Raw genomic sequence first — 20,406 nt, forward strand, 5'->3', positions numbered from 1 at the left:
TCAGAAAAATATGATAGCAAAAGAAAAACTTCATTTAGAAAGTTAATAACACAAGAAGTGGTGATAAAAAATCACCAAAGAAGTAATTAGACCTAATGATAGTTTATTTGATGAGAGTGGAATCTTAATGAATGTATTGGAAGGCACTCAGTGTTTTGTAAAATTGGTTTTTGGATGCTGTTGCCATGTTTAGGACATTCACATTAAAATAATAGCTAAACTTGTCCTTGTGACCACACTGCATTCCAGGTAATTGCTCTTGGATTCCAAAGCCTTGATATGCACCTGGGGTTAACTGTGGGCAAGGGGCCATCATGGCATAGCATTTCTTTTTTCTAAGCACTCATATTTAGAGTGGATTAAGAGGTTGTTATGGTGCATGGATGTGTTGGCTTGCTCTAGTTGTCATGTGTTATGCTTGTACAACTACTATGCTATGTTCCAAGTGGTATGGATCTGATTGAGTCTCTTATATTAATTATCTGTAACATTGATACATGGATGGGATTGCAGAACTCGCAGTTGGAAACATTGTGAGACGTGTTTTGCATATCATCAGGGAGGAGGATATTTCTCTTGCCACGAATGCTATTGGTGGATTGGGTTTATCAGTTGGAAGTGATGATGAAGATGATGCTGCAAAAGATGATCACCCGGCATTGTCTGCTGCAGCAGTTGCTGCTGCTTTTAGAAGTACTTTGCGCCCACCTTCGTTGCATGCTCTTCTTGAGGGTGTACCAGACTCAGGAGCTGTTCCACATGCTTCTTCTTCAGGAGGTGATTCTGAAGGAAAAAGCAAATGTAAGCTGTCCAATGTTTCTGTCTTTGCAAAGATTGTTTTAATTACAGTTCATACTCTTTTTTTCTTTGTTGGTATTCTTTTAGCATTTGAAGGTTTTAATCAATTTAGTTTAGTGACTTATGTACCTTGCATAGGTGAATCTCTTTTAACTGTAAATGAAATTTTAAACTGTGTTTGGACATTTCTTATGTTGATGTACCACCTTTGTTGTTTGATATCTATCTATCTATCTATCAGCAAGAAAGATTTTATTAATGATTGGGTAAATGTGTAAAAGAAACACTCTCACATCCAAGTGGTTGATGGTTTTTGACTTTGATATTTAATAATATATTCTCCTTTACAGCGGCTGATAAAAGTACACGGAGCCGGAAGCTTAAGCACGATGTCATTGAGGCCATTAATGAGCTCATTCAGGACATTGACACTTGCCATGAACAGATTGCTGAACAAGCAGTGGAACACATTCATCAAAAGTATTGCCTTTAAACACTTTTGGAGTTGTCTCCTTATATGCAGGCATTTGTTTTTTTGTCAGATGCATTTTTCTGTTTAAACGTATATGGTTTAAGATTTAAATAATCTCTTCAAGTTGTATAATAGAGTATCAGACTGATTATAATTTATACAACATTTGATACTTAGAACAGATATTCATGAAACTTCTGGTATTGGTCTCCATATTATTTTACTGATAAAAATGATCCCCATATTCTTTTGATAATTAATGATTTGTAGTTTTTAGTTAGAAGTAGAGGTCTTACAGGATGCACAATAGTATTGTTTTTTTTGGGGGGGGGGTGGATTTTCATAAAACTAGCCTTGTTGGAACAATTAGTGTATAGATGTGTTATTTATATTGCATTTTTGTAATTTTTGTATATTATTTATTTATTTTATAAAAACATGTATATATATATAAATATGATGAAGATAGGTGAAAAAATACTTGTATTTTTTTGTTTTTCTTTATTTAAACTGTCACATTTTCTTTTAATAATTTATTAATTTTTTTAAAAATTAAATCGGATTGGATTGGATCAGATTTGGATATCCGACATCCTTATTGGATTTGAATTTGAATTAATATTTATGAGATCTGATTGGATTGAGTCAGATCTACGGTTTATCAGATCGGATTCAGATATACACTGATTCTAATCTGATCTGATCTGTTTGCATCCCTACAAATGGGGGTTGTGTAGTTTATTAGGCATTATTAAGAAGAAAAGCAGAACCTTGGTTATGGAGGTTTGGGTGTCTTAGTGATCTGTAGCAAATGTGTATTCTTCACTGAATGGTAATTGGTGTTTCCAGAAGTTGAAGGTGTTGATTTTTGTTTTATAATATTGGTCCAGGGTGGATATTCGCCTGATGTTGTTAAGTGGTTTTGGTTCTTGTTATTGATGGTAGGGTCTGTCTTTTATTTCCACAGTGGTTTCTTATCACTTTCTCATGTTAATGGTGGTAGGGTCTGTATAGGTGGCTTTGCTTATAGATTGTTTGGGCAGAGCCTGCTATCTATGATTTTTTTTTTTGATCCTTGCTGATTCCCTTGCTAAACAGGGAGCGGAAAGGCAGAAGTTGTTTTGGGCTTCTATGTAACCTAGCAAACATTACTTGGGATGACTTTATTGTCATCAAACTGTATTGTTATCTTAAATATAATTAATTAGTAAAATCAATTTCATGCTGATAAAAAAAATAAAAAAGAGAAATTTGATCCCTTATCTTTTCTTGAAAAGGAAATCTTATTTTGATTACGAGGATGGGTATACTTCTATGAAGTGGATTTTGTGTTGGTTGATTTTAAAATCAATGGTGATATGGCTGCGTGGATTTGTTTGGATAGAAAGTTGATACAATCTTTTTTCGAAGGGGTTGGCAATTTTTGAGGAAGGTCTGTAGGAGGTGAAAATGTACAAACCCTCAATATTTCATTGAGAGTCCCGGGAGATAGATTATAAGATTTCTGATCTACATCCCTTCTCTCTTTGAGGATTACATCACAGGTTTCAAGTCAATTGTATGTTTGGAGGACAAAAGATAAGATTCATGGCTGTCTTTCTCTTAATTTTGAAAATTTGAGGTCTTGCATGGATTTTTTTAGTGGTTAAGGATATTTACTTATTTCTCTAAATTTCATTGACTATATAACCAATAAAAAAAGAAAAGAAGAATTACATAGTTGTGGTCTGTAAGAAGCCTGGTTTTTTTAATTATAGATAAAAAGAATATATGAATTTCTTTACCCACTTGAGAGAAGTTGTTTATTGGAAGTTGCACATGTAGGAAAGATGATTTAGTGCTACTTAAATGGTTAGGATGACTTTTGAATGCTTCTTCATCATATTAGGGAGGTAAGATCTATGATGTTTGGCAATATAGGACGGACAACTTATTCAAATTAGTGTTGTGGTCTGTAAATTCCCTAGTTGTTAGTTTAGCAAGGGTTAAGGCCTGGCCTATGTAACTAATCTCTTTTTTCTTTGAGGTTATATGGGGAAGCTATGGTCCTCCAATGTTTCCATTTTTTGTAGTCTCTTTTTTCTTAGTTTGCTAAAAATCTCTTCCTTGTTACTGATTAAAAAAATCATTGTTTTGGAGGATCTATGTTGTGAATAAAAATAGTAAGTAAACTAGATATATATTTGATTGCTAACCATGAAATTTGTTTATAAAAACAAAAAGAATATTATATACAGGAGTTATTAACAAGGATGCTAGGCTCGCACCTGTTACCCGACCACACTGTTCTTAGATATTGATTTCAGTTACATTGTAGCCCCACTGTTGATATTTCCAAATTAAGGTATACTAGCAAATTTCAAATTGAGATGTGCAAATACCTTATTATGGAAATATCAACAGTTGAGGATTGCAGAAGCTGAAGACAGGGAAGGTGACAATGCCAACCAGGTGGACTGTTTGGTGACATTAGGAGGAAAGGAGACTGATGCAATTGGCTCAAGATCTATGGAGATTGTGCCCTGCTTGAATGCTGAGGTTTGAACCCTTTACTGTCTTCGGATATGTTACAGAAGTAATAGTTTAAGGGAAGAGGAAGACAGCGGAACTGTTGAAGGGGTTGTCAGGGGAGACAGAAGAAAGAGAAAACTTCCTATACTGGATAAACGAGATGGACAACAGAAAAGAATACACAACAAAAAAGAAGTTTGAACCATCAAGGAATTGATGAAGAAGGGAATCGTATGGAGGATGTGAGAGTGCGGGAGATCTTGGGAGAGGGGATAAAGGAGGGCTGAGGGCGTTGAGGGGAAGGATGGCACAAAAGAGGGAGATGTAGGGTGGAGATTGAGAAGCCAGTGGAGAGACAGGCGGAGGTGGGTAAATCTCTGGGTTTGTTCTTCTTGGGAGGGGAAAAAATGGTCAGAAAGGCAATCAAGTAGTTTGAAAGAAGCAAGAGAGAAGTAAATAAGATAAAAATCGTAGGGGAAGGGGGAGGGGAGTGGGAGGAAGGAGAAGGGAAGGGAGAGGATTTGGTAGAAGAAGAGTGGAGGGGATGATTGATTGCCTGAAGCAAAAGATAGAAAGGGGAAGTGAAGGCTGAGTTGGAAAAGGAGGCTGTTAAGAATGAGATTGTTCTCCTGGAGTGTTTTTTTTGATCAGCAGAAATTATTTTATTATAATTAAAGAATGCTATAGCAGTACAATATGATGACAGGGATGTCATCCCCAAGAGCTTATCAAGTTACAGTTACCAAGAAATCCCAAAAAGGCTAATAAGTTCCCAATATCCCAAAATGCATCAGATTACATTTTAGCCCAAAACAAGCCATCTCTATCAGCTCCTTGGTTCTCCTGGATTGTTAGAGGCTTGAGAGATGGGAGAAGAAGGGTTTTATCCTGTTAGCCACCTTTTCTTTTCAGATCAGCTTCTGGCTTCTTTTGATTCCTCTTCATGACAATCCTTGGAGTCAGAAACTTCCAACCAAGATTACCTACAGAGATTTTATCATCAGGGCCAAGAATCAGAGGTGGAAAGTTGGCCAAGATAATTGGGTGCTAGTTTCCATTTGCCATTTTCTGGGGATGGAAAGAAAGAGAAGACTTTTTGAAGATAAGAAAAGGAAATTGGACAAGTTGGTGGCGGCTGTTGGCATTCAGTGGCAGTTTGAGTCTTAATATTGGCTGAATTTTTTTCAAGTCAAGAGAAAGGTTTAGGGGAAAGTTTTTGGGAGGTGTTGGGTGTTCAAATTTCAAAGTTGTATTTTGAATTTAGGATGATGATTAGTGGTGGTCTCCATTATGTTTACGTTTTCTGTTAGGTGTTGCCTTAGCATCCATTTAGGATGTACTTTTTCTATTTTAATGAAAAAAAGACAAAGTGGTGGATTCCTATAGTGTGGACACAGAACTGGGTGTAATACCAGTCCAAAGCTAGACTGTGTCTTGTAATAGCAAAGAGCTGCATGATGGTGCCTTTGTAATTAAAATGGTGGGACTTCCCTTCAACCTTTGGATGAAATCCTCTTTGGAGAAGATTGAGATGGTGATTGGAGGTGCCCCCATATCTTCTAATACCTCCAGTCTTCGAGCTGCAAAGTTAGAGATTGCCGGAGTGAAACTGAGGGAAGTTCCTAGATCTATCGATGTATTCTTGGATGAGGTTTGGATGAAACCGTGGATTGTGACGGAACGTGAGGCGTCACTTTGGAGAGAGAGTTGAGAGGTTGAAGAAGAAAAGTGGGTAGAGAAAATACTTTGGTAGCCAAGTTAAATAAGGAAAGTGAATAGTTGGCTAGTGGGGGGGGGGAGTCGAGAAAAGCATGGGGAAGGAAATTTATTCAAATAATTGTAACTAATTCAATGGGACCGGGTAGTCCCACCTATGCTGAAGTAGTAAAAAAGGGATGATCCTTTATGGGGCCCAACTGAGAAGAAGGTTCATATAGGCTGAGGTAAAGGCGAGACTTTGATTGAACCTTGTGTTTTGTTTTGTGGAAAAATTTGGAACTTGCTTAAGAATTTTGGTGAGTTGGAAACTGGTTTCTGATGTGGTAAGCTTAGTGGTCACATGAGACTCCCTAAGAAGCAACAGTCTAGGGACTGAAAAACTACTCTATCATTGTCCCAAATTGAAGACCATGAAAGCTCAAACTTAAGTTTGAAGGTAAGGACTACGGTGCAGTGGGTTCTGAGATTGGAGGCGATGTTGAAGCTCTAAAGAAAAATATATGATGGATTGCCCCAACCCTGGATATGCAAGTCATTGATTGGAGGATACTGATGTTGATGATAGTGGCTGGGAGGATTGCGATGAGTCGGAAGATGAAGAATTTGGCTTAGACTTTAGAGGCTGCTACAGTAGGTGACGGTGAAGATGAGGAGGATTTGTACGACAAACAAGAGAATTTCCTGAACACAAATATTCTATTTCAAGAGGAAGACTTGTATCGAAAGAGGCCCCACCTTCGTGCCCAATGACAAATAGTGGAGGTGTTAACATTGTGGAGAATAGGGAGACTGTTGGGGTGGGATACCATAGCCCAAACAATGAGACACTGGTACCAATTACTTCTTCTAGGTAGAGTGTTTTCGTAAGGAAGTAGTGGAGGTTCACTTGGGGCTGAGTAGGGAGAGGCCAGGTAAGGAGGAATGACAGGTCAATGAATGTGATGAGAGTGTTAATATATTTTCAGAAGACTTCCCAGCAAAAACTCCAAGTAGGATGAATAGTTTGATCCAAACTTTTGAACAAGAAAAGACTTTGGAGCCTCCTCTTCTCTTGGAACCAAGTATTTCTAGGTTCTAGAGAAGCTACAAAGCCGCAAGCTGATGATAGGGTAGTTGCAGAAAGGAAAGTTGGGGTTGGAAACATGGAATGGTGGAGAGGGGAATAAAAATTTGGGAAATGTTTGAAAGTTTATTTGAGGACCTAAAAATAGATGAACTTGAGAAGGAAAGTAGTAATAAGGAGCGAGAGGGTGGGACTAGTTCTGAAACTCTTATAATGAATCTTGGAGAAGATTTAGATGACTCAAGGAGGAGAGAAGTTTTAGATCCCCTGGTAGAAAAATTCAGGGAATACTTGGGTGATTCAAGTTTGAGAGAAAATATCTCTGAGTTGAGTGATTCAGTGGATGAATTTGTGGAAAAACTTGGGTGCAGATTGCAAAATCCAAATGACTTAAAACTTATAAAAAAAACCCAAATGACTTTTTTTTGATAATTGAAAGAAATTTATTAATCAGCAATGGTAAATAGTACAATGTCCCCAAGGAGAGGCACGAGATGCAACCTCTCCAAGCTAGTTAAGTACAGCTTTCCAATATACTATAACAAGTTACAATGTAGCACAAAAAAGATCCTCCCTGGAAACCCCCTGTTTGGCCAAAGAATCAGCCATAGTATTAGCTGACCTGCTTACCCATTTTACCTCAACTCTCATATTAGTAGTTAACCACTTTACTAAAAACCCAAACGAATTAAAAACTTATTTAAGAAAAAATAAGGAGGATGGGAAGATCGGGAAGAGAAAGCTGAGTGAAGTGGAGAGAGTGAGAAGAGATGTGGAGGGAGATATGGAATTCAGTGAGAGGAGGGGGGAATCAGAGGAATAGATAGAATAGGAAGAAGGGGAAAAAGAGACAGGAAGAATGAAGATAATCAGTTAGAAGGGGTGCAGATTGCCAATGAGTTACATTTAGCAGATGTGGTGATAGAAGGGGATTTAAAAGTGGTGGTTGGGTGGGTGTTTAAAGGACCTAGACTGTATAATCTGGTGCTACAGTAATGAAATGAAGAAATTTAAGTGGCTTACTAGGAACATGAATCTCAGGATACATTGGGTGAGGAGATTTGCAAATGGGATGGCAGATGCATTGGCTGAGCAGGGGTGAATAGGGATTTATTGTTTTGGGCTCAATCGTATCTTTTCTTTGCTTTTTATAGAGAGGTAGCATCTCGTGCCTCTCTAAGGGATGCTTGTAAAGTCTTTTCTTGAAGATTAATAGAAGTTCGGTTTATTCATAAAAAAATATGGTGTGCTGGTAGATTTAAATTTTGTATTTCATTTCCATTGTTAATAAAAATACTTCTTGTCATATTTATTTTTGTTTAATATGATAAATATATAATATTAGAGATGTGCATGTTTACTTTTTTGACAAATTTTTGTATTTTCTGTATTTTTTATTTCTATCTATTTTTGAAGTTTTTATTATATAATTATGACATCATGTGATTTGACTTGAAAGAAAATACAATCTTAAATTTTCTATAGGATGGGTTGTGAGAGACATGGAAGGCAAACTGATAGCCTTGTTTTCTGGCCCAGTGGGGATCGGGGACTCTCTCAAGGCAGCCTTACAAGGAGCACAAATTGCTAATGAACCGAACATAATCAATTTGGTGATTGAAGGGGACTAAAATTGGTGGTGGGTTCGTTAAACGATCCAGAATCTGTAATATTGTGCTATAGGGATGAGATAAAAAAGTTTTTATGGATCACCAAGAATATGAACTTGGGGATACAATGGGTGAGGAGATTGACAAATGAGTTAGCTGATACTCTAGCCAAGCAAGGGGTGAATAGACAATCTTTGTTCTGGGCTCACTTCTAATATTTTCTGTTCTGTTTTGTTTATAGAGAGGTAGCATCTCGTGCCTCTCTAAGAGATGCTTGTAATGATTATATCCTTCAGAATTAATAAAACCTAATCTCGTTTATCAAAAAAAAAATCTATTCCATTTCATAATTAATTATATAATTCTTGTTTCACACTTATCTTTGTTTAATATGATAAATTTATAATATTTGCGATATGTCAAAATTTTACATAAATTTTCTATTTTTATAATTTTGTATTTCTATCTATTTTTTATTTTTTAATTATGGCATCATTTGTTGGTTCATTTTACTCAACTGTTGGACTGTTAGGGTGTGAGTCAAACAGTCAGTCATGTTGGGTCGTGTTTTAGGCTTTTAGCTCAGCCCAGGCCCAATCCTATGCATTGGGCCTACAACTTGAGCCTAAGGTAAAGTCTAATATGTTCAACCTGGGACAACTTGCACCAAAATTTGAACTTGGGTTAGGCTCAGGCTCAGGTTCAGGTTGGTTAATCAGCCCATAATAAAACATGACATAAATGTATGTGTGTAATATATGTATGCATTTATATAAAAAAATCATGTCTATAACCTGAAAATAGAAGAGCCCCAACTTTTGGGCAAACACCTAGCCTGGACTGAAACCAAGCCAGCCAATCTAAAATTTTGCAGACTAGGTCATTTTGGGCTTGAGTTAAGCTTGCCCAATTCGCACCCCTATGGACCATTGACCACCAATTAGATGGAAAAGTAGTTTTACGTTTTGAGTTAGTTTAGTTTTTTATTCTATTTCCATCATTAATAAAAATAAGGGAAATTGTCTAAAACTCACCATGAGTTTTCAGCATTTTTCTTAAACTCACCACAACTTTTCAAAATGTCTAAAACTCACCATGTCACTAACTTGACGTTAAATAGACTAACGGGTCTTAATATATTACCATTTTAATATTTAGACATGAAACAAGGAAAAAGTTCAAAAAATATTTTCAAATATAAAATACATAAAAACATAGAAATTACAAAAAATATAAAAAATTCTAGAAAACTCACCATGAGTTTTCAGCATTTTTCTTAAACTCACCACAACTTTTCAAAATGTCTAAAACTCACCATGTCACTAACTTGACGTTAAACAGACTAACGGGTCTTAATATATTACCATTTTAATATTTAGACATGAAACAAGGAAAAAGTTCAAAAAATATTTTCAAATATAAAATACATAAAAACATAGAAATTACAAAAAATATAAAAAATTCTAGAAATTGCAAACAAAATAAAAAATTATTTTCAAATCTTAGAAACTATAGAAATTGAAAAACAAAATCAGAAAATAAAAAATGTAAAAAAAACACCAAAAATTATAGAAAAACACAGAAATTGCAAATAAATAAAAAAATACAGGAAAGTTTATAGATGGTAGAAATAGAAAAATGTAAAAAAGCAGAAATTATAAAAGATATTGGAAATGATAACAAAACACTAAAAATGCAAAAAAAACTGAAAAAGACCATTTTTCCTCTAACTCACCATTCAAGGGCAATTTGGTCATGAAAATTGTTATTTATGCTGACATGGACACCTCTGTTAAGAAGCATTAACGGTGCACTAACGTTTGGTGAGTTTTGGAAAATATAAACTTACTGACATGGTGAGTTTTAGACATTTTGAAAAGTTGTGGTGAGATGTTAAAAACTCACGGTGAGTTTTAGACAATTTCCCTAAAATAAGGGTCATTTTCTAAAACACCCCCTATAGTTTCATGGATTTACTAAAACCTACTTTATAGTCTGTGTTTTACTAAAACATCCCCTATAGTTCACAATCAATTTACTTAATTGACCTTTCATTAGATGAAAGTGGAAAATGATAGTTTTGACCCTAACATCTATTCAAATAAATTTAATCAAAAGAAAATAAAAATCAAAATACCATTTTTGCCCCTAGTAAGACATGAGCAACCACTCTATTTGGCTCTAGTTGGTAAATTTTGTTCTCTATACGAAAAAAGTGTTAGGGATACTTTGTTATGGATGCATTCCTCGGGAAGACATACCGTCGCCACCGGCAGCAACAAACACCTGACCCACCGCCAGCAGCAGCAGTGATTCAATGATTCCCATCCTACCCAGTTCGGCAACAACAGCCTTATCTAGATTAGATTAGATCATCTTGCTTGTTCTTATCTTATTGTTCTTATCTTATTCTATTGCTCTTATCTTATCTTGTTAGTAGCTTATCAGATTAGGATTAGCTTATCTTATCCTTAGCAAGATAGAACTAGAAGTCTCCCTATTCAGCAAGGAGACTCCCTTTGATTAGGACTCTTGTAATCTCCTATTTAAGGAGACCCCATTATTGAATGAGGATATCAAAATTTCCAGTCAAGAAAGAGAGTAAAAGGAGAGTTCGGTGATCTCTTGGACAAATTACCCTCTAGGATGCCAAGATAGGTTCAGCTAGGAAGGGGAGGAACAAGGGAAAACATGAGCTTTTCCCCGTGGACCGACCCATGACGCGATCCTATTCCCGGGCCCATAACAACTTGGTATCAGAGCCAACCGTCATGGGAGACCTGGAGCAGCTATCATCCAGGGTCCACGAACTGGAGCATAGGCTCGTGAAAACCAGCATGGAGGTTTGTGAGGTCAAAGACGATGTCCGAGAGCTGCGACGCTTGTTGGAATCATATTTCTCTAACAAGGAGAGGAATCCAGAAGGGGCTGTAACCACAAACAGCCGCCGACTAGACTTGACGGAGTTGTCCGGCGAATAGTAGGTCGTCACTTCGGTAGCCGCAGTCATCCCTAAGTACAGCAAGCTGGAATTCCCATCGTACAACGGCAACGGAGACCCCTTAGGCTGGCTGTATCGCTGTGAGCAGTTTTTTCGGAATCAACGGATAGATGGCCGGGATAAGGTAAATCGTTCTATATTGCTAGAAGAGGATCGTGTTAAAGCAGAAACAAAACGTGCTAAGGCACCAGTAGATTTCACTACATTGCAGCTCCACAATTTGATGTATGAGAAAATTCATTTTGTGAAAGCCATAAAGGTGCACAAAGATTTCAAGTCAAAGTATCCGGATATTGAACTTGTGCTTGGGGAAGAGTTTTTCAGTTCAACCCCTCAAGATATTAAAGGATCTGTACTATCAAAAGACAGTGCACATGACCTGATGCTAAAGTGGCTTAATTTTGAGCTTTTCCGGCGAAAAGAACTCTGCAAACTTCATGAGAAATTGGAGCAACACAAGAAAAGCCTTATGGAGACCATTGCACACCGAAAGAAGTTCCTTTCAAGTCTCCCAAAATCTCTGAAGAAAGCATCCTTGCCTGTCCAACACCAACTAGGGGTTCTGCATACAAAGAAATTAAAGCAGCATAATTTAGCAGAATTACTGCCACCTCCACTCTATGTGATTTACTCACAATTGCTGGCTCAGAAGGAGGCATTTGGGGAGAGTATTGAATTGGAAATTATAGGAAGCATGAAGGATGCTCAAGCGGCCAAATGGTGTTTCTACAAATACAGAAATGAATAAGTTGGAGGGTGATGCGCCTGATGAGGAAGAGGAGGGCCAAAGAAGGAGAAAGCGGCCAAAGAAGGTTACTAGAAAAGAGAACCTTGACCAATCAGGAATCTATCAATCTCATCCTCTTAAAATCATCCTTCATATACATGATGATGAGGTTTCAAATCCCAAGCCTGCAAATTTGGTTACTCTGAGGTTTGAATACTTATTGAAGTTGAATGTTGTATGTGTTGGGATTGATGGCTCTCAAGAAGGACCTCAGAACAACATCTTATGCAACTTGTTTCCTGATGATACTGGTACTGAGCTTCCCTATTAGTCAGCTAAGCTCTTTGTTGTTGCTGCTGTTGAAGTCTTGGTAGAATGGTGTAATTTACCATCGGTCGAAGCCACATGGCTTCCATTGCCAGAGTTCGAGCTTGAGGACAAGCTCGTAGTCAGGAGGGGAGTAATGTTATGGACACATTCCTTGGGAAGACGTACCATCGCCACCGGCAGCAACAGGCACCTGACCCACCGCCAGCAGCAGCAGTGATTCAATGATTCCCATCCTACCCAGTTCGGCAATAGCAGCCTTATCTAGATTAGATTAGATCATCTTGCTTGTTCTTATCTTATTCTATTTCTCTTATCTTATCTTGTTAGTAGCTTATCAGATTAGGATTAGCTTATCTTATCCTTAGCAAGATAGAACTGGAAGTCTCCCTATTCAACAAGGAGACTCCCTTTGATTAGGACTCTTGTAATCTCCTATTTAAGGAGACCCCATTATTGAATGAGGATATCAAAATTTCCAGTCAAGAAAGAGAGTAAAAGGAGAGTTCGGTGATCTCTTGGACAAATCACCCTCTAGGACGCCAAGATAGGTTCAGCTAGGAAGGGGAGGAACAAGGGGAAACAGGAGCTTTTCCCCGTGGACCGACCCGTGACGCGATCCTATTCCCGGGCCCATAACATACTTTTGGAATAAACAACCATGGGCCCATGCCCTTGAACATTTCCACTTTGTTTAGGTGATCATGTTTCTATTTTCATATGGCAAAACGGATAATTTTTAATGAAAGGTCAATAAATTAAATAAGTTGCAAACTATAGGGGATGTTTTATTAAAATAAAACTATAGGACAGGTTTAAGTAAATCTGTGAAACTGTAAGGCATGTTCTAGTAAATGACCCTAAAAATGACTTATTTATCACACTTATTTTTGTTTAATATGATGAATACATACTTTTAGAGATGTACCCAAATGTTTTATACAAAATTCCTATATCTTTTAATATGTTTTGTGCTTCTATTTTTTAAATTTTATTATTTAATTATGACATCATGGGTCTCATTTAATTTGAAGAGTTGGACCATTGACCCACTACTTGAATAGGAAAGTAGTTTCATTTCTGGGTCTGTTAAATTTTGTATTTCATTAATTAAAATACTTCTTATTTATCATACTTATTTTTGTTTAATATGATAGATATATAATATTAGAATATGCCCAAAATTTTTCATTTTTTTTGTAATTTTATATTTTTATTATATTTATTTTGAAAATTTTATTATTTAACTATGAGACCATTGGTTGATCCATTTGACCTGGATGGTTGAACTACTTATCCACCACCCAAACAGAAGAATGGCTTAATTTTCATGTCAGTTTTGAGTGCATAAGTTTTATGTTATTGAAATTATTGTATACATATATAATTAATATAATTTATTGGTGAGAAACAAAAATACCTTAAATAAAAGATCTATGAGAGAGAATTGGAGTTAACATCTTAGTAAGAGGGAATTGAATGAAGTGAAAGTATAGTATAAATTACATTTTTTGCCCTCTTAGTTAAAGTTGGACCAAATTCAAAAGTAGGGGTGTTTTGGTCAAGAAAAAGTCCACAAAGCTCATTTATTTAAGAACCTTAAATATATAATTTAATGAGAGGTAATGGGAGTTAATACCTTAAACATAGGACTTAATGAGAGGGAATAGATGAATTAATATATGTAGTAGTTCAAAGTACCTTTTTTGCTCTCATAATAAAGAGGGTTCAAAGTAAAAAACGGGCTGTTTTAGTCGAGAAAAATTCCAGAATCTAGACCTCATTCCCACATTAATAGTAGTATAGATATAGATACATATTGGATGTCTACACACAAATTATCAAAAAAGAAAATGTATACATACACACTAGAGGGGGTAATCAGCAAGTTGGTTTGTTTAGTTTTCTTTGTATATATATATATTTTTTGTGAATGCCATGTCAGGAAAATGTGGAAACTCATTTGCTGACCTTGTTTTCACTTTTTGAAGAAACACCAGTATTTTAAAACTGAGAAAGATAGCCTTCAATAAGTAAAAACTCTTTCTTCCACATGATGCTGATGCAGCATTGAAAAGTGTGCAAGACAAGAAATTTATCATATACTAACATGTTTTCGGAAAATGTTTTTCTTTTTTTTTGATCAGCAATACAGAAAAAGATTTCATTAATTAGAAGAAATCAGGATTGCAACAAGAAGTTGTGAAAGAAACCATCTTTAGGAGCTGTCCCAATACAAATTACATTTGAGCCCAAAACATGTGCTCTATGTACCCCTTGCTTGGCTAGGCTATCTGCCAACTTTTTAAACCATTTCTTGCGAAGAGGCTTGTGTCCCATTTAATGAAGGCAGCAGTATGAACTGATTGGCTTGCTGAAGCTGAACACCCCATTAGATGGTTTTTATGCATTTGAATTTGGATGTTTTCTTTAAAGTCCACCTCATTTGCTTAATACATTGCATGTAACCATTTAATTATGTTTTCCAGTGAGGTAATATTAACTTTAGGCCGCTCAAGAACAGTGATGGAGTTCCTTTGTGCTGCGAAGGAGAAAAAGCGATCATTCCGTGTATTTGTTGCAGAGGGTGCTCCAAGGTTTGCTGTTTGTACAGTGCTAGCTTTTTGTCACAAGACAATGGTATAAGCATCCTCCATTTGGGATTTTCCTGTTTTCTCTTTGTAACTCAACCTGCTTTGTTATTACTTGAATCATATAGGTACCAGGGGCATGTTCTTGCAAAAGAGTTGGTTGCAAGAGGCTTACAGACCACTGTCATTACTGATTCTGCAGTTTTTGCCATGATTTCTCGTGTGAATATGGTAAACAATCACTTTGATTTTACCTCCTTTTTCTTTTATTATTATTAGGTTTCTTGCATTACCAAAAACTATTAGGTTTCTTAGGACATTTTTTTTTTCTGCTTTAACTTGAAATTGTAATAGGTAATAATTGGAGCTCATGCTATCATGGCCAATGGCGGGGTTATAGCGCCTGTTGGATTGAATATGGTTGCACTTGCAGCTCAAAGACATGCTGTCCCATTTGTTGTTGTTGGTGGTAGTCACAAGGTATGCTGGCATTTTTTTTTTTGATAAGTAAGATATGTTGACATTGTAGCTACTACATTTATAACATGCCCACCCTTGCCTGTGTCCAAAGCCCATCTGCCAACACATACAGAACACCAAATGCACAAAACAAGCATGGGAGTGAACATACACAGTAAAAAAAGTGTCTGACTAAAGATATATGCCAAATGGAATAAGATATTTTACAATAAACTAATTACACAAGGTATTACCAACTTCCAGGTATCCAAAATGTGGTACTCTGCATCTCCCTTGAAGATGGCTTTTGTTGTATGATTAGCCATTGTAAAAAAGCCTGACAAAAGAAAACATGCAGAGGGTGGTGGTGTGGACAGCACGACATGTGTGCAGCATAATGGTTGTGAGTAATTGGTTAACCATGTTTTCTTGCATGGTAGCTTGGTAGAGTATCTTTGGATGTGGGTAAGGGGTATATTTGGATTTGGAGTGACAGGCTGTTGTCCTGAAGCATTTTTACACAGTTGTTGAGAGGTTTAAGAAAAAAGGGGTACTAGTATATGGGAGCTTTCTCCGTTTGCAGATAGTTTGCCATTTGGTGTGAAAGGAATGCCTGACTATTTAAGAATAAAATGGAAACAGACGATGGGTGCTTAAAGTTTGCCATTGGAAGTTAAAAGAGCTTAAAGTTAAAACCAAGGAGTGGAATCTTCATTACTTTGGGAGAATAGAAGAAAGGAAGCAACCGTTGATTAACTAGATAGAGGATTTAGATGCAAAGGAAGTACAAGGCTGCTTTGGGGAAAGGGATAAAGAGTTGAGAAACAATTTGGAGGATCTTTTGTTCAAAGAAGAGATCACTTGGAAGCAAAAATTCAGACACAAATGGGTGAAGGAGGAGACTGGAACACAAAATTTTTCCATGCTATAGCGAATGGTAGAAGAAGAACTCCATTTCTAAGTTGGTGGTTGATAGTATAACTTTAACCCAACAAAATGAGATTGCAGAGGCTTTTGTGAATCATTTCAAATCTATTTTCAGGAGGCCTCTGAATGAGAGATTAAGGATTGAAGGTTTGGATTGGCCCAGGCTCCTAGAAGAGATGATGGAATGGGTGGATAGGGAGTTTGAATTGGAAGAAATAAGGGATGCCATTTTCTCTATGGATAGAGCTAAAGCCCCAAAACCTGATGGTTTCACGATGGCTTTTTACCAAGACTGCTGGGAGATAATTAAGGATGACATCCAGATTGTGTTCTCTGAATTCTTTGAGAGAGGGGTGATTAACCCAGGTCTGAACTCTACTTTTATTGCATTCATTCGAAAAAAGGAGAGAGCTTGTCACCCTAAGGAGTTTAGACCCATCAGTTTGGTCAATAGCCTCTACAAAATTATTGCTAAGGTTCTTTCACGTAGAATTAGAGAGGTTCTCCCCACAATCATCTCCCCCAACCAAGGCGCATTTTTGAAGAATAGACAAATTGTGGATCAAATATTAATAGCAAACGAGAGTGTGGAAGATCTAAAAAGAAATGGGAAGAAGGGGGTGGTTTGGTTAGTGGTTGGAGAATTGAGAGGGATGGGGTTCCGGTCACTCATTTACAGTTTGCGGATGACACAATTCTGTTTTGTGGAGGGGATGGGATTAGGTGGGTTAGAAACTTAAAACAGGTGTTAATGTGTTTGAAAAAGTGACCAACCTTAAAGTCAACCTTGATAAGAGTTGTGTGATTTGCATTAATACGAGTGTTGGAGAGGTGGAAGAAAGGGCCCAAGTATTGGGATGCTAGATTGCTCAGTGGCCAATGAAGTATTTAGGGCTTCCGTTAGGGGATAATCCTTGCAAAAGGGGCTTTTGGAATCCAGTGATTGAGAAGTTCACAAGTAGGCTTGCTTCTTGGAAGAAAAACTACCTGTCCTTGGGTGGTAGGATAACCTTGATTAAAGCTACTTTGGCGAACCTCCCTATCTACTTTTTGTCTGTGTTTAAATTTCCTGAGGGAGTGTGTAGGGTGTTGGAGAAACTTATGAGAGATTTCTTATGGGAACCTGAGGAGGAGAAAAGGGATCATAGAGTTAGGTGGGATCTCGTCACTAGAGCTAAAGAGGATGGTGGTCTTGGCTTGGGTAACTTGCAGAAGAAGAATGAAGCTTTGTTGGGGAAATGATTATGGAGACTGACAAAGGAAAGGGATAACCTGTGGGCTAAAATTATCTTAAGTATACATGGGCAAGAGGAAGATGGCTGGGACACGGGTGTTTCATCTAGGGCCACAAGAGCTTCTCCCTGGAAATCTCTTCATGCTATTCTTCCTTCCTTCCTTTCATCATTGCTTTGGTAACTCTGTAAGATTTTGGGAACATATCTAGGTGGGTGACACACCTTTGAAAGAGCAGTTTCCCTCTTTGTTTTCTCTTTCAAGGTTTAAAAATGAGCCTGTTGCTTCCTTCCTAACCTTTTCCAATTCTGCCCCTGATTGGAACATGGGCTTTCAAAGGTCTCTTAGAGACTCTGAATTGGATTCCATTTCTAATTTGCTTAAGATTTTGGAGGAGGTGGTTATTGACCCATCTAGAATGGACTATAGGATTTGGGCTCCTACTCCTTTGGGTATTTTTTCTTGCTCTTCCTTTTTCAAGGAATTAACCCATTCCCAATCAGACCTTGCTTCTCCTTTCCCGGTTCCGGAAGTTTGGGGTAGACCAATTCCCCCCAGAGTAGGTGCTTTCTGCTGGGAAGCTATCCTAAGAAAGTGTAACACTTGTAATTTACTTCAAAAGAAAAGGCCAAATTGGCGTTTATCCCCGCACTGGTGCATCTTATGTAAGAAGAATGGTGAGAGCTGTTATCACTTATTAGTCTCCTGTCCTTTTGTTTCAGAAATCTGGTGTTGGTTTTTCTCTCTCTTTGGTTGCAGGTGGCCCACCCCTCCAAGTGTGCAAAGTTTGTTTGTTTCTACTTGAGTGAGGGGATTAAAAAAGAGAGGTAAAATCTTGTGGAGATGTGTAAGAGCAGCTGTATGCTGGACAGTATGGGAGGAAAGGAACCAATGTACTTTCCATGATAAAGAAAAGAACAAAGAAGCCATCGTTGACTTGATCTATGTTAGGGTGATTCACTGGGTCAAGTCTATGAAGCTATTTGAAGGATTCTCAGCAGGAGATATCATTAGAAATTGGAAAGAAGTTGCCTGGTCTGCTCGGTTGATTAATTCCCCCGGCTCCAACTTGGTCTCCTCCAACTTTGGGGTTCACTAAATTGAACTTTGATGGCAGGAGCGAAGGAAATCCAGGCCCTTCAGGTATAGGTGGAGTGTTCAGAGACGAAGATGGTCGAGTTTTGGCCATGTTTTCAGGACCTATAGGTTGGGGGGATTCTTTGAGAGCTGAAATTTCAGCAGTATTAGAAGGAATAAAAAGAGCCAACTAGATGAATATTAGGAAGTTGCTGGTGGAGGGTGACTCTAAATCGACTATTAACTGGCTGCAAAAGGAAGATGTTTGTATGTGGAAATTCTCGAATGAAAAAAAGAAAATCTACCAGCTTACTCAAGACATGCAAATTCAGTTTCAATGGTCAAAGAGGAGTGCCAATTCTTTCGCAGACTGTTTAGCTAAACAAGGGGTGGGAAGAGCTAGTTTCTTTTAGGCTGTGTTGTAATATGATGTTTTTCTTTTAAGGTGGGGTAAGAGTCAGTTTCAATGGTCAAAGAGGAGTGCCAATTCTTTCGCAGACTGTTTAGCTAAACAAGGGGTGGGAAGAGCTAGTTTCTTTTGGGCTATGTTGTAATATGATGTTTTTCTTTTAGGGTGGGGTAAGAGTTTTACCCTCCCTCCTGTTGTATCTTCTTCCTTCTCCTTTATTAATAAAAGTTTCTGTTATTGATAAACAAAATATTGGTATATAATGTATACCATATAATATATTATAATGAAATTTGGTTTTAACTGAAATAACAGAAAACCAAACCAAAAATTTTGGTTTGGGTTCAGTTTTTGTTTTATAAAATTTGGGTTTTTTTTCGGTTCAGCTTTTAACTGAATAAATTGAATGCTCACCCCTACTTGAAGATCATCTTTTCGGAATTGAATGCTACCAGTGTCCTAAGACCCCAGATAGGTGGGACGGAAATTGGGTAATGGTCCTATGTGTGTAAGGGAGGCACTTTAGGATGCGTCTATCCTAGACAGGTCCCCTTCTGAATGGTGCTTGGCAAATTGCTTAATTGCATTCCTTTTTGTAAATGCATTTTGTACCTTAGTTGTTTGTATACGCTTATTTTGGTCTAATCAGGTGTTTTTTGTGTATCCTTTGTTACATAGTGATGGAAAAGAGAAACTTTGAAGCCCTAGAATGGAGGGGAGGGGGAGAGATTGCTACCAGGGTTAATGAGATCTTGCCATCCTAAATCAAACGGAGATGTTGCTAGAGAACTTGATTTTTTTTTTTTTATATGTAGTAATGGTAAAATCTTGGGCTGGCAAGCATGGGAACACAGGTTGGAGTCTGAGGACAGCCACTGTGCAAAAAATGCCAAAGATTAGGACTGTGCCCAGTCTACTCCTCCCAAAACCCGAGATAGCTTGACCAACATTGAAATGGTCCTATTTTAGTCAACAGGAGTTAAATTGTATTGCAGGAAAGGGAACTAGAAAGCTTGATTTTCAATAGGAACTCAAGCAATTATTTACTCAGAAAGTTACTCAACTCCACCAACTTCTCTCCTCTTTGCAGATACATGCCCAATTTATTAGGTGATTCTTATTAGTTTAACGTGGCTCCCAAATAAAATCCCACACAATCTTCACAATTTTCAATAGTTTTCATGGGAATGTGAAAGACTGAAAGGAAGTAAACTAAGGAAGTATATATACTATTTCCTAAGTATATATATGCTTTTTTTTTTCAAGCTGCCAATTTTTTAGAGAACTTCATTGAATCCAAATGAGATAGCCATAGGTTTCAATCCTAGTGGAAAACCTAAGTATTTCAAAGGCCATGGAGCTATGTTGAACAAAAAGACTCTCAAAGACCCTACCCTCATCTTCTCCAAGGTTGATCCTTGAAACACTACATTTGGAAAGGTCATCTTTTGAATCTATAACTTTCTTAACCCACTCTAGCAA

General features: G+C 37.3%; 1 protein-coding gene and 1 pseudogene across 4 annotated transcripts in view; both read left to right on the forward strand.

The window, feature by feature from the left end:
• Positions 1 to 20,406, forward strand: part of LOC104590937 (NagB/RpiA/CoA transferase-like superfamily protein) — a 30,544-nt gene that overhangs the window by 1,130 nt on the left and 9,008 nt on the right. For all 4 annotated transcript variants that reach the window (XM_088897748.1, XM_088897749.1, XM_088897751.1 and 1 more), the window contains 5 exons: positions 514 to 801; positions 1,149 to 1,278; positions 14,718 to 14,825; positions 14,948 to 15,050; positions 15,174 to 15,299. In XM_088897748.1, coding sequence (XP_088753874.1) covers positions 514 to 801; positions 1,149 to 1,278; positions 14,718 to 14,825; positions 14,948 to 15,050; positions 15,174 to 15,299 — 755 coding nt within the window. The remainder of the gene's footprint in view (positions 1 to 513; positions 802 to 1,148; positions 1,279 to 14,717; positions 14,826 to 14,947; positions 15,051 to 15,173; positions 15,300 to 20,406) is intronic.
• On the forward strand, positions 5,259 to 14,302 carry LOC148802511 (THO complex subunit 5B pseudogene; annotated as a pseudogene).

Source organism: Nelumbo nucifera, chromosome 2, assembly GCF_055504915.1.
Source record: "Nelumbo nucifera cultivar China Antique chromosome 2, China Antique-T2T, whole genome shotgun sequence".
Classification (NCBI taxonomy): Eukaryota; Viridiplantae; Streptophyta; class Magnoliopsida; order Proteales; family Nelumbonaceae; genus Nelumbo; species Nelumbo nucifera.